General features: G+C 42.1%; 1 protein-coding gene across 2 annotated transcripts in view; it reads left to right on the top strand.

Annotated features, from left to right (window-relative positions):
* The first annotated feature begins 14,072 nt into the window (after positions 1–14,072).
* LOC138945744 (flavin reductase (NADPH)-like) overlaps positions 14,073–25,100 on the top strand; it is an 18,675-nt gene continuing 7,647 nt past the window's right edge. Inside the window, exon 1 of one of the 2 annotated variants that reach the window (XM_070317242.1) lies at positions 14,073–14,579. Coding sequence is in view for 1 of the 2 variants with exons in the window: in XM_070317240.1 (XP_070173341.1) it covers positions 14,989–15,120 (132 nt within the window). In the remaining variant the exon portion in view is untranslated. Of the gene's footprint in view, positions 14,580–14,660; positions 15,121–25,100 lie in introns of those variants that run through there. The other variant, XM_070317240.1, reaches the window with a different exon arrangement.

Raw genomic sequence — 25,100 nt, 5'->3', positions numbered from 1 at the left:
CGGATATGACGTCATCAAAGACATTTATCAAAAAAATGAAAAAAACGTTCGGGGATTTCATACCCAGGAACTCTCATGTCAAATTTCATAAAGATCGGTCCAGTAGTTTAGTCTGAATCGCTCTACACACACACACACACAGACAGACAGACGCACATACACCACGACCCTCGTTTCGATTCCCCCTCGATGTTAAAATATTTAGTCAAAACTTGACTAAATATAAAAAGTGTGCAGGGCTTCAGACCATCTCAGTTATTGGTCATGCGCTGGTGCGTACCGTAGTAAACGGAGGTTGCTTTTGCTTGTCGTTGTTGTTGTTGTTGTTGCTGTTGTTGTTTTTGTTCACGGTTGTTGTTGTTGGTGGTGGTGGAGGTGGTGGTGGTGTTGATGTTGTTCAGTGTTGTTGTTTTTGGTGGCGGTGGTGTTGTTGTTGTTCAGTCAGTCAGTGTTGTTATTTTTGGTGGTGGTGGTGATGCCTGGTGATGGTGGTGTTGAAATGTTGTCGTCGTCGTCGTTCTATGACGAGTGACATTTTGCTGCAGGAATTAATTATGCCGATCAACAGACTGGTGTCTGGTACAAAACAAGATCATTCAAAACTCTCCACTCTGTTCAGGTACCAGCCAAGGCAGGCTGTTCATTTCTCAGTTTAACCTCATGTAAAAGCCGGCACGAGTCTTTCATGGTTTACATGCTGGTTTACAAGGGATGGAAGGCATTAATGAAACTATTTATTTGACCTGTTTTAGCATTGGCAAAGCAGAGCATGTTCAAAAGGCACACTCCTTCTCGTGAAAACAGTTCGGATCCCCATGTCCGATCTGGTCAGGTTTTTACATGGGATAAGACCATCCCTCCACTTGATCTGGTCAGGTTATTACATGGGATAAGACCATACCTCCACTTGGTCACATACCAAAAACCAATACCCTGACCGCATGCCGTGGTAAGTTTGATTAGTTTGATGAATTATTTTATGAAAATCCACGCACTTGTTTCATTTACACAATTAATGCGCTAAAAAAAATCTCCCACAGTGCACAGAGGGCACCCAGGGTATTAGTTTTTGTTTTGTTTTGAACGTGACCAAAAGGACGGATGTTCTTATCCCATGTAAACGTCTGGCAAGATCTGAGATGGTGAGTCGAATAGTTTACGTACGCGAGAGGGATCAGTGTGCTTTTAAAATGGACTCCATGTGACTCAGTGTTGGCTCGATTCGCTCTGACACCTTTAATTACACCCCCGGTATAGGGGTGTGTATAGGATTCGCTCCACCTTTAATTACACCCCCGGTATAGGGGTGTGTATAGGATTCGCTCCACCTTTAATTACACCCCCGGTATAGGGGTGTGTATAGGATTCGCTCCACCTTTAATTACACCCCCGGTATAGGGGTGTGTATAGGATTCGCTCCACCTTTAATTACACCCCCTGTATAGGGGGGTGTTTAGGATTCGCTCCACCTTAAATTACACCCCCGGTATAGGGGTGTGTATAGGATTCGCTCCACCTTTAATTACACCCCCGGTATAGGGGTGTGTATAGGATTCGCTCCACCTTTAATTACACCCCCGGTATAGGGGTGTGTATAGGATTCGCTCCACCTTTAATTACACCCCCGGTATAGGGGTGTGTATAGGATTCGCTCCACCTTTAATTACACCCCCGGTATAGGGGTGTGTATAGGATTCGCTCCACCTTTAATTACACCCCCGGTATAGGGGTGTGTATAGGATTCGCTCCACCTTTAACTACACCCCCTGTATCGGGGTGTGTATAGGATTCGCTCCACCTTTAACTACACCCCCGGTATAGGGGTGTGTATAGGATTCGCTCCACCTTTAACTACACCCCCGGTATAGGGGTGTGTATAGGATTCGCTCCACCTTTAACTACACCCCCGGTATAGGGGTGTGTATAGGATTCGCTCCGCCTTTAATTACACCCCCGGTATAGGGGTGTGTATAGGATTCGCTCCACCTTTAATTACACCCCCGGTATAGGGGTGTGTATAGGATTCGCTCCACCTTTAATTCACATTTGTAAATAGTCGACAAAACTCAAGTTTCCGGAGGCGAAAAACTGCACCTGCATAACTCTGGGAGCATAACACCTGCATAACTCTGGGAGCATAACACCTGCATAGCTTAGAACTGGCTCTTGATACAGCTCGTAAAGGTCGGTTTATTGTCACAGAAACTGGTCACAATTCTTTAGGACGGAAGTGGCATTGAATGGGGCATAACCTGATGCCATTCGATAGCAGTGAGGTGTGCAGTTGGATTTCACCTCACGTTCAAAGGTACATTTTTTCTCTCTCGTGTAAGCGATCATGTGTAATATACCACACATCTGCCCCGGCTGTTACATAGAATAAGAGCATCCGTCCCCTTGGGCACATACCAACGATCAACACCCTGAGTGCTCTCTCTCTCCACAGTTGGATTTATTTTGATGAATTGATTTCGTAATGCAAAGCCGCTACTGACTTTTGAAGTAATGAATTCATCCAAATAATCCAAATCACCACAGCAAGCAGTCATGGTGTCCATTTTTGGTATGTGACCAAGTGGAGGGATGGTAAGGATAAGGTCAAGGATACAATTTTATATAGTCCTGTGAGGTTATCCTCTTGGGAATTCGGGCTGCTTTCTCCCTGGGGAAAGCGAGCTGCCATACAGTATACGGCGCTACCCACATATGTATATATTTTTTTCCCCTGCATCCGTGTATTTATGTTTCCAAGCCCTGAGACTTTCGCTGTGAACTTGGGTTCTTTATCGTGCGCATGCGTGCACACGGGGGTGTTCGGCCACCGAGGAGAGTCTGCACAAAGTTGACTCTGGGAAATAAATCCCTCGCCGAACGTGGGGATCGAACCCACGCCGATAGCGACAACTGGTTTTGAAGCCAGCGCCGCTACCGACTGAGCTATAATTTTCCCCTGGTCTTTTCCCATGTAAAAGTCTGGTCTAGATCTAAGACGGGGAACCGAACTGTTTTCAAGAGAATCCGTCTAAACAATTCGGCTCACCAGGTTGTCCCATGTAAAAGCTTGATAAGTAATCAACTCACGGGATGAGACCATTCCCCACTTGGTCACATACCAAAAATCAACACCCTTAATTACAGCTTGCTGAGGTGAGTTAGATTTTTTATTTTATTTTAGTAAATTACTGTCTACTGTTGCTTAAAAAAAAAATCATAAAAAACACCTCCCAGAGTGTACTGAGAGCACCCTGGCTGTTTTGTTCATTTTTTTGGTATGTGACCAAGTGGAGGGATATGGTCTTATCCCGTGTAAAAGGTATGTGACCAAGTGGAGGGATATGGTCTCATCCCATGTAAAAGGTATGTGACCAAGTGGAGGGATATGGTCTTATCCCATGTAAAAGGTATGTGACCAAGTGGAGGGATATGGTCTCATCCCATGTAAAAGGTATGTGACCAAGTGGAGGGATATGGTCTCATCCCATGTAAAAGGTATGTGACCAAGTGGAGGGATATGGTCTCATCCCATGTAAAAGGTATGTGACCAAGTGGAGGGATATGGTCTTATCCCATGTAAAAGGTATGTGACCAAGTGGAGGGATATGGTCTTATCCCATGTAAAAGGTATGTGACCAAGTGGAGGGATATGGTCTTATCCCATGTAAAAGGTATGTGACCAAGTGGAGGGATATGGTCTTATCCCATGTAAAAGGTATGTGACCAAGTGGAGGGATATGGTCTCATCCCATGTAAAAGGTATGTGACCAAGTGGAGGGATATGGTCTTATCCCATGTAAAAGGTATGTGACCAAGTGGAGGGATATGGTCTTATCCCATGTAAAAGGTATGTGACCAAGTGGAGGGATATGGTCTTATCCCATGTAAAAGGTATGTGACCAAGTGGAGGGATATGGTCTCATCCCATGTAAAAGGTATGTGACCAAGTGGCGGGATATGGTCTCATCCCGTGTAAAAGGTATGTGACCAAGTGGAGGGATATGGTCTCATCCCATGTAAAAGGTATGTGACCAAGTGGAGGGATATGGTCTTATCCCATGTAAAAGGTATGTGACCAAGTGGAGGGATATGGTCTCATCCCATGTAAAAGGTATGTGACCAAGTGGAGGGATATGGTCTTATCCCATGTAAAAGGTATGTGACCAAGTGGAGGGATATGGTCTTATCCCATGTAAAAGGTATGTGACCAAGTGGAGGGATATGGTCTTATCCCATGTAAAAGGTATGTGACCAAGTAGAGGGATATGGTCTTATCCCATGTAAAAGGTATGTGACCAAGTAGAGGGATATGGTCTTATCCCATGTAAAAGGTATGTGACCAAGTGGAGGGATATGGTCTCATCCCATGTAAAAGGTATGTGACCAAGTGGAGGGATATGGTCTTATCCCATGTAAAAGGTATGTGACCAAGTGGAGGAATATGGTCTCATCCCATGTAAAAGGTATGTGACCAAGTGGAGGGATATGGTCTTATCCCATGTAAAAGGTATGTGACCAAGCGGAGGGATATGGTCTTATCCCATGTAAAAGGTATGTGACCAAGTGGAGGGATATGGTCTTATCCCATGTAAAAGGTATGTGACCAAGTGGAGGGATATGGTCTCATCCCATGTAAAAGGTATGTGACCAAGTGGAGGGATATGGTCTCATCCCATGTAAAAGGTATGTGACCAAGTGGAGGGATATGGTCTCATCCCATGTAAAAGGTATGTGACCAAGTGGAGGGATATGGTCTTATCCCATGTAAAAGGTATGTGACCAAGTGGAGGGATATGGTCTTATCCCATGTAAAAGGTATGTGACCAAGTGGAGGGATATGGTCTCATCCCATGTAAAAGGTATGTGACCAAGTGGAGGGATATGGTCTTATCCCATGTAAAAGGTATGTGACCAAGTGGAGGGATATGGTCTTATCCCATGTAAAAGGTATGTGACCAAGTGGAGGGATATGGTCTTATCCCATGTAAAAGGTATGTGACCAAGTGGAGGGATATGGTCTTATCCCATGTAAAATCCTGTCCGATCTTAGACGGTGAGCCGAACTGTTTAAACGGGAACAGAAGTGGATTAAACTAGAAGTAGTATTCATTCACTTGTGACGGGAAGGAATGCTCCTTTTAATGGCTAGTCATAAAATGTAGTGCACGGTTGCACGGCTGGGTATCGAATACTTGAAGACTGACAACTTTGGCTGATGCAAGAGCCCGCTTAAAGGCATATGTACTCGATGACTATACACGCTAATTGCTTTACAAACAGCTGGAGACAGACTAAATTAAGTTCCCTGCAAAATATTGTGGTCTAGGACCCCTTAAATGTTGAGATATTTGAATTTTCATTTTGATCTGGATCGTCCTATTTATAGATTTGGCAACACATGTAACGTTGATGCAAGGGAGAGAACACCGCGGCTTTGTTGACATCCTCACTTTTTCAGAGGCTAGAACAAGCTGTAATGCATGTATTATGGTCCGCGCATGGTGACGTATCGTCATTATATGGTCTTATGGTGCGTTTGACATCGATTGTGGGCAAACTACACTTTGTAAACACGGGAGTGCGTTAGTATGCCTTTAAACTTGTAACCGATGATACTTGACATCGTGCGTTCTCTTTAAAGACACAGTCCTTCTGCCGTGAAGATTGGGATCGCCATCTCAGTTTTGTCCAGGCGTTTACAGGAGATAAGAACATCCCTCCACTTGGACTCATACCACAACACTAACTTCCTGGCTGCTTCTTATGTAGGGCGGGATTTTTGTTTGTTTGTTGATATTTTAATTCTGCAATGTGATTATAAAGCCATTAAAAAGAAAATACCTGCCACACAGACTGGACGACAGGCAGGTTGTTGATTGTGTGTGTGTGTCCAGATGTCGTTGTGTGTCCAGATATTTGGTGTGTGTCCAGATGTCGTTGTGTGTCCAGATATTTGGTGTGTGTCCAGATGTCGTTGTGTGTCCAGATATTTGGTGTGTGTCCAGATGTCGTTGTGTGTCCAGATATTTGGTGTGTGTCCAGATGTCGTTGTGTGTCCAGATATTTGGTGTGTGTCCAGATGTCGTTGTGTGTCCAGATATTTGGTGTGTGTCTAGATGTCATTGTGTGTCCAGATTTCAGCGTATGTCCAGATATTTGGTGTGTGTCCAGATTTCGGCGTATGTCCAGATATTTGGTGTGTCCAGATTTCGGCGTATGTCCAGATATTTGGTGTGTGTCCAGATATTTGGTGTGTGTCCAAATTTCGGTGTACGTCCAGATATTTGGTGTGTGTCCAGATTTTGGTGTGTGTCCAGATGTCGGTGTATGTCCAGATATTTGGTGTGTGTCCAGATGTCGTTGTGTGTCCAGATATTTGGTGTGTGTCCAGATTTCGGCGTATGTCCAGATATTTGGTGTGTGTCCAGATTTTGGCATATGTCCAGATATTTGATGTGTGTCCAGATTTCGGTGTACGTCCAGATATTTGGTATGTGTCCAGATTTTGGTGTGTGTCCAGATTTCGGTGTATGTCCAGATATTTGGTGTGTGTCCAGATTTTGGTGTGTGTCCAGATATTTGGTGTGTGTCCAGATTTCGGTGTATGTCCAGACTTTGGCTTGTGTCCAGAATTCTATGTGTGTCCACAATTTGGTGTGCGTCCAGATATTTGGTGTGTGTCCAGATTTCGGTGTATGTCCAGACTTTGGCTTGTGTCCAGAATTCTATGTGTGTCCACAATTTGGTGTGCGTCCAGATTTTTGGTGTGTTCAGATTGTTGGTGTGTGTCCTGATTCACTTTTGATGTGTCGAGATTTCAATGTGTGTCCAAATGTTGGTGTGTGTCCAGATTTCGGCGTGTGTCCAGATATCGGTGTGTGTCCAAATTGTGGTGTGTGTTCAGATTTTGATATTTGTCCACATTTTGGTGTGTGTCCACATTTTTGTGTGAGTCCAGATTTCTGGTGTGTGTCCAGAGTTTTGGTGTGTGTCCAGATGTTTGGTGTGTGTTCAGAGTTTGGTGTGTGTCCAGATATTTGGTGTGTGTCCAGATTTTGGAGTGCATCCATATTTTTGCCGTATGTCCAAATGTCGGTTTGTGTCCAGATTTCTGGTGGGTGTCCCGATTTAGGGTGAATATCCAGATTCTTGGTACGTGTCCAGAATGTTTGTTTGTGCCCAGATTTCGGTATGTTTCCAGATTTGGGCGTATGTCAGATTTATGTGTGCGTCTAGATTTTCGGTGTGTGTCCAGATGTATGTGTGGTCAGATTTTTGGTGTGTGTCCAGACTGCCGTGTCTGTCCAGATTCATTGTTGATAAGTGTCCAGATTTTTGGTGTGTATCCGGATTTTCGGGTCAGTTGCAGGGGCGGATTAGGGGGGTGGTTACAGGGGTTCCGGTTTCTGTCTGTAAAGCCGGGGGAAGTGTTAATTGTTTAATCAGTATCATTTTTGTATAGTTTTAACTGCCACTCCTATGAGACATGTCTTCCTTCTAACCATACTGTATGATGACGTTGATGTCGCCGGGGAGCAGATATCAGTGAAGATAAATTGCCATTATTTGAACTTGTCAAATCCAGATGCACGGAGCCCCTGGGGCTTTTAGTCATACATCAGGCAGCTATCCGTTAGAAGAACTACCAAGTTTCATTGACTTGCACCCAAAGAGTCAAGAACTGCGAATTTTTTTACGAATTAATTTCGGACTCTGTGCCGGCTGGTCTTGACCTATTTTTGGATCTAAATTTAGATCAGGTAGATCACATCATGCACAAAAAGACACGTCACTAGTGGCAAACTATGTCAGACATCATCATGAGTTTGTGTAAAACAAAATGGAGGCCGGAATCACTCAGTTGAATCGAACTCCGACCAAACACCACTATGATAACTAGGTTAATTTATGCACTCGCGTGAACAAGAAACTGTCGAGCTTCACAGATGTCGTCGTTGGGTAGTTTTGGGTTTGTTTTACTACCATAGGAGGATTTTTGAACTGTAAATGCACTCAGCTGCAACAAAATCTCAAAACGAAGGCTGCAGTGAGCTGCACTGTGCCTTTAAAAGAAATAATGAGTGGCTGCTGACACCAGTTGATCATGTTTAAAATCAAGGATAAGCCACAAATTGTTAACAAGATAGCTACATTTCCTCGGCTTTAGGGGGGCTTTGCTACGTTGCCACGGTGCCACGGTACCCCACCGCTACCTGGACCCCAGGTTGGAACCACCCCCCCCCCCCCCCCCTCGGGCTTAACTGCTCCGCCCCTGAGTTGTTGTCCAGATTTTGGATGTTTTCAAGACTAAGTGGAGAGATGACCTTGTTCAATGTAAAATCCTGACCAGCTCCGCTGGGACGGTGACGGTTTGATACGAGAAGGATATTGTGCTTCTAATAACCGGAGACGTATATATATATGACTAAAGTAGATTTTTTGGGAAGTCAGCGAGGGCTAGCTAGAGCAGGGGAGGCTATATATATATCTACTCATTCTCGGGAAAACCCCTAACAAAACATTGTTGCTTCCCTTGCTTGAGGTTTACACCACTGATCTAAAAATAACACTGTTTTAGTGTTTCCAACTTAAAGGCACACTCAGATTCACGTGAACCATCACTGAGTTTCTGGTCACAGACACGGTCAGGCTTTTACACACAGTACAAACACCCTATTGTTTAAACACTCACCGCCGGAGAACACCCTAGGTGCCCTCCATAAAGAGCAAGCATTTTGCAAAGAATTTATTTTTGCTTGGACAGACGGATTTTTATCCCCGAGTACGCTAGTACAAGGGTCCAGCAGACTTTAATTGTGTGTGTGTGTGTCTCGACTTAACAGCTTATTGCTGGGAAACTACTGGGCGCAGTTCGTTCAAAAGTTGATACACTAACTTGATAATAGGTCCGATTGATGTATTAAAACTTCATAATGTTACCTGGGACCTAAATGCGAAATAAACCACAAAAAAACGACTTGGCGGCGGGGGGAATTCGCGGAGCCACAGCCAGCCAGGCAGTCTCATAGAACAGCCGAACGCGTCACACATTGACGAGAAATATAGCGTCATAAAAAGATTACGTCACGGTCAAAAGTCTTTGACGTCTTTTTCTCTCGCGCGGTGTGTGTGTGTGTTCATTTTGTGCACATGTGTTAGTGTTAGTGTGTGTGTGTGTGTGTGTATGGGTGTGCATGTGCGTGCGCGTGCATGAGTCTGTAGTCGTGTGTGTGTGTGTGTGTGTGTGTGTGTGTGTGTGTGTGTGTGTGTGTGTAAGAGAGAGAGATAGAGAGGAAGAGAGAGAGGGAGTGAGGGAGAGAGAGAGTGTGTGTGTGTGTGTGTGTGTGTGTGTGTGTGTGTGTGTGTGTGTGTGTGTGTGAATGTGTGTGTGTGCATTTTCACTGTGATCAAATTACAAATAAAAGAGAAAGGCCAGTCACCACGCACATCCTCGGCTCGCATGCAATGTATTTATATAGCAAAGGGAATGCCTGTAATTCACACAGATCAATCACTTGGTCTTAAACGTGCACAAGACAAAAACTTTCATACTGGGGGAGCGAGCCAATCTGAAGAGTACTCGGGTCCAGCGCGAGCGTTTTTTATTATTATTATTATTATTATGATCATTTTTATGCGCCTAATCTAGATATAGCCCTAGGCGCTTACATATTAATTTCTGCCGTTTGAAATGGAATTTTTTACAGACAGACAGACAAACAGACATTTTTTACACACAATATATAACGCATTCACATCGGCCAGTAAAGCTCAGTAGCCTATTAGGCGAGCATTCACCTTTCACGGCCTTTATTCCAAGTCAAACGGGTATTTGGTGGACATTTTTATCTATATATGCCTATACAATTTTGCCAGGAAAGACCCTTTTGTCAATCGTGGGATCTTTAACGTGCACACCCCAATGTAGTGTACACGAAGGGACCTCGGTTTTTCGTCTCATCCGAAAGACTAGCACTTGAACCCACCACCTAGGTTAGGAAAGGGGGGAGAAAATTGCGGCCTGACCCAGGGTCGAACACGCAACCTCTCGCTTCCGAGCGCAAGTGCGTTACCACTCGGCCACCCAGACAAATCGGAAGCTTCGTTGTCCCGCTAGACCTAACTTTTAAAATCACAAACATTCTTAAATCATAAAAGAATTCTTTTCCAAGAATACAGAGTTATCTCCCATATGTTTTTGGCTAATGTTTCTAAAAAAATTAAAAAAAAAGACGAAAGTGATTGCAGAATGTCCGATTCTTCCATCTCTCGACGAACAGATTCTCCACTGAGAGACTCAACCATTTCACCAAGCTGTTCATTTTTCCACCCATCTTTGCCTACAACCGTATAATTATGGCTGTACTCGGTCTTTTCATTGTCACAGAGGACACATCTACTTTTAACCGGTGTCCGTTCCGTAGCCATTTTGTTATGATCACGTGACAAAGTTGATTATCACGTGACACCTTTGCCATATTTAGAGTTGTTTGCACAGTAAATACATCCGCGAAAGATAGCTCGCTTGAAACTGTCTTACATAACAATTCCTTTGTAATTTAAAAATTACACAACACCATGAAAAATCATTATCGACGATCGCGAATCTGCTTATATCAATAACACATTACGAAAAGCTCTAAATATGTCAAACAAAAAAAATCGATTTCTTCTCCAGAGAGAGAAAACAAAGGCATCATGGAGCGCATCAATCAACCACACAATTAAGAACCTCCTCCGGGAGGCTGCACCCGGCTCGGTCATAAAACATACGTAACTGCATGACCACCTGCAGGCCCGAGGTACCCGTCTCTCTGGATGAGCTGCGGCTAGGGATCAAAGACTAGCCACAACGATGGACACAGACAGCTAAGTATGACGGCGTACTCCTCTCCCACAGGGTTGGCATGATTGTTGAAAGTGTTCGCTGGGTATGTGTGTATATAAATAGTGTGTATAGCATATTATGAATATTGTGTGAACAGTACATGAGGTGATTTTTGTCCGTATGGTTAATTGTTCTATTCTGTATATGTTCTTTTGTAAAGGGCCTAGAGCCATAGGTTAGGCATTTAAAAAATGCCAGTTATTATTATTATTATTATTATCGTAAAACCTGAGGTTACCAATATCACGTGATCATTAGTGATTAACATGTGTTCTGTGTAACTCACAGCGATAATGTTAACTGAAAGTGTTTATTACTTATTTTCAGTTTTGTCCTCGACAATTAATTAAACACGAACACCTGATAATAACAAATTAACCCCTATTATTTAAGCATGATCACTTGATAATTACAATTTTCACGTGAAACTTGATTAATAATTTTCAGTTCTGGCTCACTTCCAGACTGATGAGTTAAGCCAAAACTGAAAGTTAATCGTTATCTTAATTGTAGTTTTCACGTGAACATTTTAATTATATGTGGTTTTAGCTATACTAAGCCGTCATAGCTAAACTCGTTAAAGATATAATAGACTATGAAGGTGTCTGGACATGTGCATCTCACAAAACTGAGCAGATTATGACATTATGCAAAACATAACATGATCGGAAAAACTTACACAGATCACAAATGACAGAAAAACATTATAATAAATTAGTAGCCAATGTTGCACTTGGCTACAATGAAATTTGCATAAAGGAAAAGAAAAACAAAAGAGCAACAAGCCTACGGCTTATGATGGTGTCTTCAAAACAAAATTACAATCAGAAAAGAAACACCGATTTCCTTTCATTCTTATCACATTTTCAGAGTAAACATAACATAATTATCTATATATTTTTGGATTCAGAAGAAGATATGGAACACAATGCAATTATTATAAAATCTCGGTTAGGGCAATTCGATTTTAATGACAACTTCAAGCTGTAATGCGATCCCTTAGTCCGGACTGAGTCAAAGATTCTGTGACCAAAATGTCAATCAATTTCAGTGGTTAAAAAAAAGAGGTCGACACAGTGCCGCCTCAATTTCATTAACCAAAAGCCGGACTCGATATGACGTTATCAAAGACACTTTTCGACAAAAAAGGTTCTGGGGGTACGGTTTTACCTGGAAGATTGTTTGTGTAAAGTTTCATGAAGATCGGTTCAGTAGATGTTCAGAATCGTTATTGCACACACACACACACACACACACACACACACACACACACACACACACACACACACACTCAGTGACTCAGTGACTCACACACCCTAGCAAACACACACACACACACACACACACGCACACACATACACACGCCACACTGAGTCACACCGGCGCACGCACGCACTCAGACGCACGCACGCAGCACGCCGCACTCACGCACGCACTCACTGTGACACGACGTACGCGCACACACACACACACACGCACACACACACACACACTTCACTCACACACCGTCACACTACACACACACACACAGTCACATATATAGTGACACACCCACACACACGCACGCACATACACCGGCACACATACACACACACCGTCACACGGCATACACACACACACACTGGGCACACACACACTGACTCACACACACACACGCACACACACACACACGCACACTGTACACACACACACACACACACACCGTGAGTCCCACACACACACACACCGGCACTGCCGAGTCACAGCCTGCACGCACGCACGGCACACACATATACACACACACACACACACACACACACGACGTACCGTGCACGCACACACACACAGACACACAGACACACACACTGACGTGACACACACACACACACTCCGTCACTCACTGACGCCCTTCAGTGAACCTGATACAGAAACATGACGACAAGGCAATTAAACCAGCCACAGCGTTCGTCACAATAATACAAATAACCAGCTTTGACACAGAATTTCAAGGTTTTCTTCTTAGCACTGGCATACTAAAAACAAGAGGCGAAGCCATCAAGGCTCACGTAAGAAATCGACAAACAGTAACACAAACTCGATCACTCCGTCACACACACACACACACACACACACACACACACACACACAGAAAGAGCATAGGTGAAACTGTGCAAAAAAGCGAGACACTAGATCTAGATCTGTCTGTCTGCATGTAGCCTACTTACAAGGACACGACTGCCAACTAGTCTCGGCGCGCTCAAAATAATAATAATGACCGAGACTTTCAGTACTTCCTTCGCGTGACGTCTAACCCTCTTACGTCATAATGTGACGTCAATGTAATGTGACGTCTTCAAATGTTAGAGTTTCTACCACAGACATACACACGCACAGACGCACGCACGCACGCACGCACGCACAGACAGACAAAGTTACGATCGCATAGGCTACACTTACGTGAGCCAACAATGTTGCGGAACAAATTATTTTATACCAGGAGAGAAAACGTGTGTGTGTGTGCGTGTGTGTGTGTGTGTGTGTGAGTGAGTGTGCATTTTATTTGTTTTTGTTGAAGTTGACACTGACATTGATTAAACAACGTATTATTATTAGCTATTCACTCGATCCTTCCTGAAAGATTCGAAGAGAACCATGCAACTCTACGATAACTTCAACCAGAGACATACATTCTATCTATGTCTCTGCTTAAACTGACTCGAGAAGGACAAGCGAAATTTGCGAGTTTCAGACGCCTGTGCCTGTGAAAAGGCCAACAAGTGATACGCACAAGGCCTCCATTCAACACTGAAGGCCCCAAAGGGGGGTATCATCACGATCACGGGAAGGGAAATTTTAGCTTTCACGATCACAGTTACCTTGATTTTTGTTTTCACGATCACAAACACCTTGACGAATAGAGGATCATAGAGTGATACAGCTGTGAAAAATGTACGTTGAAAATAAAATGCTTTGAAATAATGCCCATCAAGATCACGAAAACAAATGACAATCACGATCACGAGACTTGATTTTTTTGTCATCACGGATCACGGGCAAAGTCCCATCACGATCACAGAAATTGAAATTTCGGCAATCACGGTCACAGAAAGGTCAAAAAACGCCAATCACGATCACGATTTTAAACCCTTTGGGGCCCTCAACACTGCTTACGTGGGAAACCCACTTCCCAGATAGTGCAACAAACAACTAAAAGTTCTCAAACCGCATACAAATCAGGACGAACAAATAAATGTCTACCACCCCTCTCTGTTCAAGGATGTATAGGTAACAGAAAGTACCGAATAGTAAAGCCTGGGACGTCATCACCCCTCTCTCTGCACGTTTGGAGGTGGAATGCCCACATGTCTGTTCGGAAGACGTGCACACACACACGTGCGCACATTCTGCCCCAGCCTGACTTTCACTAACCTACGTAGTAAGCGGCACTAAACTGAACGGAAATTGAGGGTTACTGCGGACATTTCCACACCCCGGAATGACGACAAGGCAGTGATCTTCGGAACGTGTTTTTCATGGGACAAGTGCTCGTGTAACTTTGACACGTTTATAACACGCGTGCCAACAGTGCGGCGTAGCAGACGACAATTTTTCCCAGTGGACTGTGCACAGTGGTGTAGTGTTGTGCGGTTCAGCAACAGCGGCAAGAAAAAGACGACGGAAATCACACCTGTTGCGGGGATATTTTTTACGGGAGGAGGTAAGTTTTCTGACTTGCTTGTTTTAGATCGATCAAACGAATCAATGAGGAAATCTGTCGAGGGTAAGCATGATCGTACGACACGGTCAACGCGTGTCAGTGAAGACGAAGAGAAGACCGAGTGAACGATTTACAGGGCTTTGAAACAACGGACCGGTGGTTATTAATTTTGGTGAAAAACTGATGTGGTGCTATTTTACACAATCAGTGACAATCTGATACTCAGGACTATATGTTTATATATAGCGGAGCATTTTTCAGCGTAAACAGGGACATAAAGAACACAAACTAGCCTAAAGAACATCAGCTGCCATCAGAAGGCGCAACCCGTTTGTTAACGGCAGAGACTTCGCCGAGTGTTGTTGACTTGATGCTCTACGGACTTTAGTTGGACGGTTTTCATCTCGCTATGACTGGCCGATCAGGCTCGGTGTTTGGCGATTTAATGAAAGCCAAACTGAAAGAAACCGGATCAGAAGACACAATTATGGATGCCATGAAATCGATGAAAACTGGCTTCCGTGAGGTCAGGTCCGCCCTGGTGGGTACACTGATTACACCAGGTTCTTTTTCTGTTCATTGTATCATACACACTGATTACACGAAGTTCTTTATCTGTTCATTGTATCATACACACTGATCACACCAGGTTCTTTTTCTGTTCATTGTATCATACACGCTGATTACACGAAGTTCTTTTTCTGTTCATTGTATCATACACACTGATTACACCAAGTTAAGTTTTTCTGTTCATTGTATCATACACACTGATTACACCAAGTTAAGTTTTTCTGTTCATTGTATCATACACACTGATTACACCAAGTTCTTTTTCTGTTCATTGTATCATACACACTGACTACACGAAGTTCTTTTTCTGTTCATTTAGTGTATCATGCAAGATGATTACACCAAGTTCTTTTTCTGTTCATTGTATCATACACGCTGATTACACCAAGTTCTTTTTCTGTTCATTGTATCATACACGCTGATTACACCAAGTTCTTTTTCTGTTCATTGTATCATACACACTGATTACACCAAGTTAAGTTTTTCTGTTCATTGTATCATACACACTGATTACACCAAGTTCTTTTTCTGTTCATTGTATCATACACACTGACTACACGAAGTTCTTTTTCTGTTCATTTAGTGTATCATGCAAGATGATTACACCAAGTTCTTTTTCTGTTCATTGTATCATACACGCTGATTACACCAAGTTCTTTTTCTGTTCATTGTATCATACACACTGATTAATACACCAAGTTCTTTTTCTGTTCATTGTATCATACACACTGATTACACCAACTTGACCAAGTTCTTTTTCTGTTCATTGTATCATACACGCTGATTACACTAGTTCTTTTTCTGTTCATTGTATCATACACACTGATTACACCAAGTTCTTTTTCTGTTCATTGTATCATACACGCTGACTACACGAAGTTCTTTGTCTGTTCATTGCATTATACACACTGACTACACGAAGTTTTTTTTTCTGTTCATTGTATCAGACACACTGACTACACGAAGTTCATTGAAGTTCCGCATTTCCCAGGCTATTATCTACAGTATTAAATTGTCTCCAGCTACGAAGTTAATTTTTTGTTCATTGGTTCGTATACACTCTGATTCGATAAAGTTCATTTTCCGTTCATTGTCTCATTATCCACACTGATTACACGAAGTTCATTTTCTGTGCATTGGTTCGTATACCCTCTGATTCGAGTTCATTTTCCGTTCATTGTCTCATTATCCACACTGATTACAAGAAGTTCATTTTCTGTGCATTGGTTCGTATACACTCTGATTCGAGTTCATTTTCCGTTCATTGTCTCATTATCCACATTGATTACACGAAGTTCATTTTCTGTGCATTGGTTCGTATACCCTCTGATTCGAGTTCATTTTCCGTTCATTGACTCATTATCCACACTGATTACACGAAGTTCATTTTCTGTGCATTGGTTCGTATACACTCTGATTCGAGTTCATTTTCCGTTCATTGTCTCATTATCCACACTGATCACAAGAAGTTCATTTTCTGTTCATTGTCTCATGCCGGGATAACTGACACCAAGTTCATTTTCTATTCATTGTTTCATTATACATACTGATTACTATGAAAGTTTAATTTTTATATTTAGTCAAGTTTTGACTAAATATTTTAACATCGAGGGGGAATCGAAACGAGGGTCGTGGTGTATGTGCGTGTGTGTGTGTGTGTGTGTGTGTCTGTCTGTCTGTGTGTGTGTGTGTGTGTAGAGCGATTCAGACTAAACTACTGGACCGATCTTTATGAAATTTGACATGAGAGTTCCTGGGTATGAAATCCCCGAACGTTTTTTTCATTTTTTTGATAAATGTCTTTGATGACGTCATATCCGGCTTTTCGTGAAAGTTGAGGCGGCACTGTCACGCCCTCATTTTTCAACCAAATTGGTTGAAATTTTGGTCAAGTAATCTTCGACGAAGCCCGGACTTCGGTATTGCATTTCAGCTTGGTGGCTTAAAAAATAATTAATGACTTTGGTCATTAAAAATCTGAAAATTGTAAAAAAAAATAAAAATTTATAAAACGATCCAAATTTACGTTTATCTTATTCTCCATCATTTGCTGATTCCAAAAACATATAAATATGTTATATTCGGATTAAACACAAGCTCTGAAAATTAAATATATAAAAATTATTATCAAAATTAAATTGTCCAAATCAATTTAAAAACACTTTCATCTTATTCCTTGTCGGTTCCTGATTCCAAAAACATATAGATATGATATGTTTGGATTAAAAACACGCTCAGAAAGTTAAAACAAAGAGAGGTACAGAAAAGCGTGCTATCCTTCTTAGTGCAACTACTACCCCGCTCTTCTTGTCAATTTCACTGCCTTTGCCATGAGCGTACGTGGACTGACGATGCTACGAGTTTACGGTCTTGCTGAAAAATGGCATTGCGTTCAGTTTCATTCTGTGAGTTCGACAGCTACTTGACTAAATATTGTATTTTCGCCTTACGCGACTTGTTATTCATTGTCTTAGTTATGCATTTTCCGTTTATTGTCTCATTATACATACTGATTACACCGTGACGAAGTTAATTTTCTGTTCATTGTCTCATTATACATGTATACATTGAGATTACACGAAGTTCATTTTCTGTTCATTGCCTCATTATACATGTATACATTGAGATTACACGAAGTTCATTTTCTGTTCATTGCCTCATTGAGTCATTATACATGTATACATTGAGATTACACGAAGTTCATTTTCTGTTCATTGTCTCATTATACATGTATACATTGAGATTACACGAAGTTAATTTTCTGTTCATTGTCTCATTATATATATGTATACATTGAGATTACACGAAGTTCATTTTCTGTTCATTGTCTCATTATATATATGTATACATTGAGATTACACGAAGTTCATTTTCTGTTCATTGTCTTAGTTATACACCCTGATTACACTACGAAGTTCATTTTCTGCTGATTGTTACATTATACACACTGATAACACGAAGTTCATTTTCTGCTGATTGTCTATATATATATATATACGACTAGTGTCTGTCTGTCTGTCTGTCTGTCTGTCTGTTCGCGATGCACGGCCAAAGTTCTCGGTGGATCTTTTTCAAATTTGGACACCGTATTCAGCTACACCCCGGACACAACCTCATCGATGAGATATTTCAACACGTGCTCTCAGCGCGCAGCGCTGTGCGCGTTGAACCGATTTTGTTGTTTTTGGTCTGGATCCACTACCAGTTACTCTTCCTTATCTTCTCCAGTGTTTTCAGCCGCGATTATCTCCCTTCCTCCGTGTGGCGTCAATCCATATTCCCGTTACTACGTTACTATTTTTAGAAGGTCACTGCACGTTACTATTTTTAGAAGGTCTCCAGTGTTTTGCGCGTTTATCTCCTTTCCTTCGTGCGCCGGCAAAGCCGGCGTTTGCCGGGTCCCAGGCGCAGCCTGGTATTCGGCTCTACTTCTTCCCGGCGAAGCCGGTACCCGGCGAAGCGGGTAATCATCTAGTTACATTATACACACTGATAACACGAAGTTAATTTTCTGCTCATTGTCACAATGGTGTGTGTGTGTGTGTGTCTGCCATCCAGACCAGCCTCTGACCCCCCCCCTTTCCCCGTGATACCCACCCCCACCCCCTACTCCCAACGTCTCCGAGTCCGCCTCTTTAGCCTTCCCGCCTGCTGTCAACGGCGTAAGGCAAACACCAGCGACACACAACAGCCTTCGCTTGAACCAATCCATGCCTTTTTGAAATAGTGCGTGCGTTTTTTCCCTTGATGTGAAAAGTCAATCAAACAACATCGTGAGAGAACTCGAACTCGAAAACTTTATTACCGAGGGATGATAGCATTAGGTCCACATGGTCCTTTCTTACAGCTAGTCCCTACTATAATACACACATGAAACAAAGAACAAATATGAAGAATAAAAAAAAAAAAAATAAAAAAATAAAAATTATGTAGGTAAAGGTATAACAAAATAAAAATACAAAATTAAAAAGTGTGCTTGTTAATGGAAGCATACTATACACTTTCTCTTTCACACATCCTCACACACACTCGCACAAATTGTACACCGACTTAGTCGTTAGAGAGGTGCTTTCGGAGCTGTCTTTTAAAAGAAGATAATGACAGACATGACTTGATATTTACAGGTAGTGAATTCCAAAGGAACGCACCAGAATAAGAAAAACTAGTTTTAAACAAATCGATGCGGGGCCTTGACAAGGCAAGGTTATTTCGAGTGTTTGAATAATATGACGGAGATGATTTGAAGAGTTGTATAAGATATGTTGGGGCGTCCTTATAGACGACTTTATACATAAATGAACATTTTATTATACAAAAGCTGCTTTTTATATTTAGTCAAGTTTTGTTTAAGCTTGACATCCCAATACTTTTCATCTTTTCCTTTGTAGAAAGAGATGGACTGGGCAGAACTAGTTTAGCAGCTCTACGCTGGAGCGAGTTCAGCTTCTTCAACGTTGAACTTCACTACACCCGTCCCATACTATGGAAGCATAATCAATATGGGGTTTTATGTGGGCATTGTAAAATAGTTTTCTTGTGTCTAGATTAATAATGCTTTGTAACTTTGACAAAAGAAACAGGTTTTTAGCAATTTTTTTGCAGATTCCATTGATGTGAGTCTGCCATTTGAGATTATTATCAACAGTAAGTCCCAGTAAACGGTGCTCAGCTACTTGCTCAATGGAGTGCTCATTTAGGGACAAACTCAGAGTCATTTCTGAAAGTTGATGTTTTTGGCGAGTGCTGATTATCATAGACTTTGTTTTAACTGGATTAATAAGCATACGATTTGCAGAACGCCACTCAGAAACATCGTTTAGGCTCTGTTGTAATTTGTCTTGAATTTGTGCAGGGCTTTTCCCTGTTGCATGTAAGGTAGTATCATCTGCTAACATATGACACGAGAGAGAGAGAGAGAGAGAGAGAGAGAGAGAGAGAGAGAGAGAGAGAGAGAGAGAGAGAGAGAGAGAGAGAGAGAGAGAGAGAGAGAGAGAGAGAGAGAGAGAGAGAGAGAGAGGTGACAACATAATTTAATAATAATATTAATAATAATAATAATGATAAAAATAATAAGACGTTCCTCTAATCTATAGCGCTTTTTACCGCCAGATAGCAGTCTCAGGGCACCACTTTACAAAAACATTCAACATTTCACACACTAAACAAGTCAGTTAATTACAAAGCACTGATCTTAAAGTCTCAAACACAGTACTCTCATAGCATTAGGATCAAGCAGGGAAGCCAACAAACAACAAACGAAATTCGCATTGGGCACATGTCTTGATTCACTTATTTCAGTTCTCTTGTGCATGACAAGCTGATTTGTAAAGGTGGGTCTTTAAGATTTCTTTAAAACGAGGGTAGGGAAGTCGTATTTTCATCTGAAGTCGTGATTCCAACAGCACTCTTGACATTTACCAGCATTCATTTGTTTTGTTTTTCTTCAAGTAATATTCATAACCGATTTAACGGTTTTTATGTGTGAAACGACAGCTGACTAGGCGTAATTAGATCGTTGACCGGTGTGATTTTATTGGTGTATTGAACAGGGACTATATTAGTTTAATGATATATATTGCATCAGCGCCATTGACAATGTCAGCAGTAACGGCTGTGTATTTAAAGAAACAGCCCTTCCCGTGAAAACACCTTCTTCTTCTTCGATCATGGGCTATTAGACTCCCACGTTCACCCATGTTTTTAGCACGAGTGGATTTTTACGTGTATGACAGTTTTTACCCCGCCATTCAGGCAGCATACGCCGATTTCGGGGGAGGCATGCTGGGTATTTTCATGTTTCTATAACCCACCGAACTCTGACATGGACGCCTGTGCGTGTATGTAGAGGTTACATGCCGAGTCTCAGTGATTATTAAAAATAATGGTCGAAGTTAGCGGATCATGAAAAATGCGAGCTTCAGCGAGCTTTTTCATGACCGCGAACTGAGACCATTATTTTTAATAATCACTGAGACGAGGTGTGTAACCTCTTTATTCCTCCTTTCTTCAGTTATTCAAAGAAAACAGGAGTTTTTGTGAGAAGGTTTCATCGAATCCGACTCACTCAACCAGTCAACCTGCGCAGGCGATCGATTGATGCGCGGTTGTATAGTTCCGTGCAAATCATTCCATTCTGTTAACACTTCTTGTCAGTTTCCTTGTTTTGGACTAAAATCAAGTACACAGATATGCTGTTATTCTGCTGTGGCGGTAAAGGCAGGTATTGTGTGTTCTGTTTATGTTTTAGTATCGCTTAAGATAATGTTCTTTCGTCAAATGGGACTAGCAGACGAACTTTTGCACCCGTGTTCCAACGTTAATTACTGTATGAAGTTCAGTTTTCTGGGGAAAATAGTGTATGAAACCGCTTTATGTTGTTTAAATTGATGAGATGTGTGTATTTGGTTGCGTGTGATCTGTTTATAAAATGAAATATTGTTGAAAACTGACCGTCGGATTGCAGTCAGTGTTGTCGAAGAAACTGAGTTAAAAGAAGGGGAACTACTCTTGTCGCTAGAGTATGAGTTACTTGTCTTGGGAATTTGCTTGTGATGAACGGTTTGTGCACGGCAGATCTAGATTCAGAAAACAACCGAACTCATGGATTTTATATGGATATTCATGTGTTCAGGCCTGTAGTTGTTAATTTAAATGCGGTATGTTTGTATTGTTTGCTCCAGAGATGTATACTTCGTACGTATAGAGCGTTCGGAACTTTTCAGTCGCAAAAGTAGTACCGAAACAGAACAGCTTCTCAACCCATTGCACTATCGAGGATTCAGGCTGTTGCTGGCTCGTTATTTGTTTGGTTGCTGGGTCATTATCGAAAAATAACTAGCTCTACAAGTTTACAGAGGTAAAGAAGCAGAGGGGGGAATAATGTATGTTTGGTCGCTTTCTTTGCCTGTGCATGTATAGTTTGTTGGTTATGTTTGGTCGGTTTCTTTGCCTGTGCGTGTATAGTATGCTTGGTCGATGTATGTATTGTAAAGCGCTAAGAGTAGACATTTTTCTAGAATAGCGCTATAAAAGTTTGCATTATTATTATTATTATTACAGGATCTTTTCTGTGCGCACTTGGTCTTGTGCTTGCGTGTACACACGAAGAGGGTTAAGTCACTAGCAGGTCTGCACATAAGTAGACCTGGGAGATCGGGAAAATCTCTCTTAACCCGCCAGGCGGCTGCGACCGGGATTCGAACTCCCGACCTCCCGATTAGGAGGCTGATGTCTTACCACCACGCCACTGTGCCCGTCTCGTGAAAACACCTAGACTCACTGTCTCGGATCTGGACAGGCGTTTATATGGGGTAGGACCACCCCTCCATTTGGACACATATCAACAGTCAACATCCTGTGTGCTAACTATGCACAGTGGCACTTTTTGGAATGAATTGATTTCTTCTACGGACACTCGTTGCAATCAGTGAATGTGTACAACTAAATTCATTACAAATTCCCCACTGCAAAGAAACTATTTTCATCTCAAATCTGGAATCTTTATTCTTCTTCTTCTTCTTCTTCTTCTTCTGCGTTCATTGGCTGAAACTCCCATGTACACTTGTGTTTTTTGTTTTCAGTTTAAATAGAGGGTTTTACTTGTATGGCCGTTTTTACCCCGCCATTAAGGCAGCCATATACACTCTGCTGGCCGTTTTTACCCCGCCATTAAGGCAGCCATATACACTCTGCTGGCCGTTTTTACCCCGCCATTAAGGCAGCCATATACACTCTGCTGGCCGTTTTTACCCCGCCATTAAGGCAGCCATATACACTCTGCTGGCCGTTTTTACCCCGCCATTAAGGCAGCCATATACACTCTGCTGGCCGTTTTTACCCCGCCATTAAGGCAGCCATATACACTCTGCTGGCCGTTTTTACCCCGCCATTAAGGCAGCCATATATACTCTGCTTTCGGGGGACAATCTGGAATCAAAATATTGTCAGCATTATACGGCTAGCTGTGTTTACCTGAGCTATCCTTCTCAATTTTAGTTGTTTGAACAAAAGTTTCTTTTCTGTTTGTTTCCTGCCAGTGTACAGTGAGAATCTCCATCCATCATTCTTTGAAATGAAAATTGCCTAGTGGTTTGATAAGCTGATATTATTTCAGTCTAAAGAAATGGCTGCAATCTACTGGCCGTATTTAATTTCATCTCACACGGCATCACTGCAGAGCGCCTAGAACTGTACCCACGGAATATGCGCGATATAAGACTCATTGATTGATTGATTGATTAAAGAATCCGATCTTGTTTGGCGCATGTGTGTCATTTACCAGTATTTATAAATACGTTTGGTTTTCTGCGAGTACAATTCTTTAACGGGCTTAATGTCTGAAACGACAACTGACTAAGCTTCATTAGCTCATTGAGCGGTGTGATGTTACTGGTGGGGAACTATTATTTCATGTTTTATTGCACGCATCAGCGCCATTAATTTACAATGTCAGCAGTAACGGCTGTGTATTAAAGCCACTCCCCTTCACGTGAAAACAAGTATCCTCACTTTCTCAGTCAGATCTGGACAGGCGTTTACATGGAATAAGACGCACACCACTTGGACTCATACACAAATTTAGTCAGAGGTGCTGTCTGCGCAGAGTGGGACTTCAGTTTTGATGAATTAATTTCTGTTACGGCCACTAGCATCGATATATATATGTGAAATTATTTTTTATTGAACATTCCTCACTCTGCAAAGAAAGTACATGTAGTCAGAATGTTGATTGTTGGTGTGTGTCCAAGAGGAGGGATGGTCTTAGGCCAACAAAAAAAGGTGTATGTTTCTGGTCACCCGACCCTACCTAGTTTTTTCCCGCCGACCCAAGACTTTTTTTTATTGCTTTTGTAAAAAAAAAGCAAAAAAAATGCGTCAAAACGAAAGTAACAGACGGCAGACGACACAAGGGGGATAACCCCGCATCCCTTTTGTCTCATTTGTTTTGTAATGTGTTGTCTTTCTCTTTGTATAGTAAGTCCAGTCTCTTTGCGTCACTGTATAGTTAATTTCTACCCTGTCAAAAAAAAAAAAAAAAATCCCTACCTACCTACCCTATTTTTTGTAACCATGTTACCAGAAACAGAAACATACAACTCTTTTTTTTGGGGGGGGGGGGGGGGGGGCCTTATCAGTCCCACGTAAAAGCCTCGGCAGCTCTGAGATACAAAGCCGAGCTGTTTTCACGTGAACGGTTGTGCCTGTACATTCGTTACAGAAGTGAACACATTTTGAATAAATGTCTGTAACAAGTTTTGAACACTTGGTGACATTGTACATTGTTCTGCTGTCAAAAGTAGTATACATAGTGTTCACTAGTGTTCACACAATAAACACATAGTGTTCACACGTCTTCATTTGAACACCATATTTTTTTTCATGTGTCCCTCTTTCGCTGAAAGAACTATGTACTTTGACACAAAATGTTCACAAATTGTTACGGAAATCTGTTCAAAATGTGTTCATTTTTGTTAAAAGTGTAATTAGTGTAATGGACAGAGAAACAAAGCGGAACCTTTTCTTCTTTTATTCATTTTCATTTTCATATCTTTATTGTCCCATCGCTGGGAAATTGGGGTCGCTTCCTCCCAGTGGAAAGCTAGCAGCAACAGAGTCGCGCTACCCAGGTGTGTGCGTGTTTAGGTGTAATCAGTCACCTACACTTATGGCAGGATGACCGAGGTCTTTTACGTGCCACATTGGCGACACGGGGGTGCAACATGGAAACCGTCTCTGAATGTGCACATAAAGTTGACCCGTGTCCGTCCCGACCCGGATTCGAACCCGTGACCGTTGCACTACCAACTGAGCTACCCGGTGTCACGAACTGAAAGCTCTGCTGAACAACCCTTCTCATTGCGGTCAATGCGCATGCGCCAATCTTGGACTTAAAAAATGCGACCCCTTGACCGAACGAACCATGCGTTAGGGTTAGGGTTAGGGTTGGGTTAG

This window comes from Littorina saxatilis, linkage group LG13, assembly GCF_037325665.1.
Source record: "Littorina saxatilis isolate snail1 linkage group LG13, US_GU_Lsax_2.0, whole genome shotgun sequence".
NCBI lineage: Eukaryota > Metazoa > Mollusca > Gastropoda > Littorinimorpha > Littorinidae > Littorina > Littorina saxatilis.
This window is presented reverse-complemented; position numbering and strand designations above follow the sequence as displayed.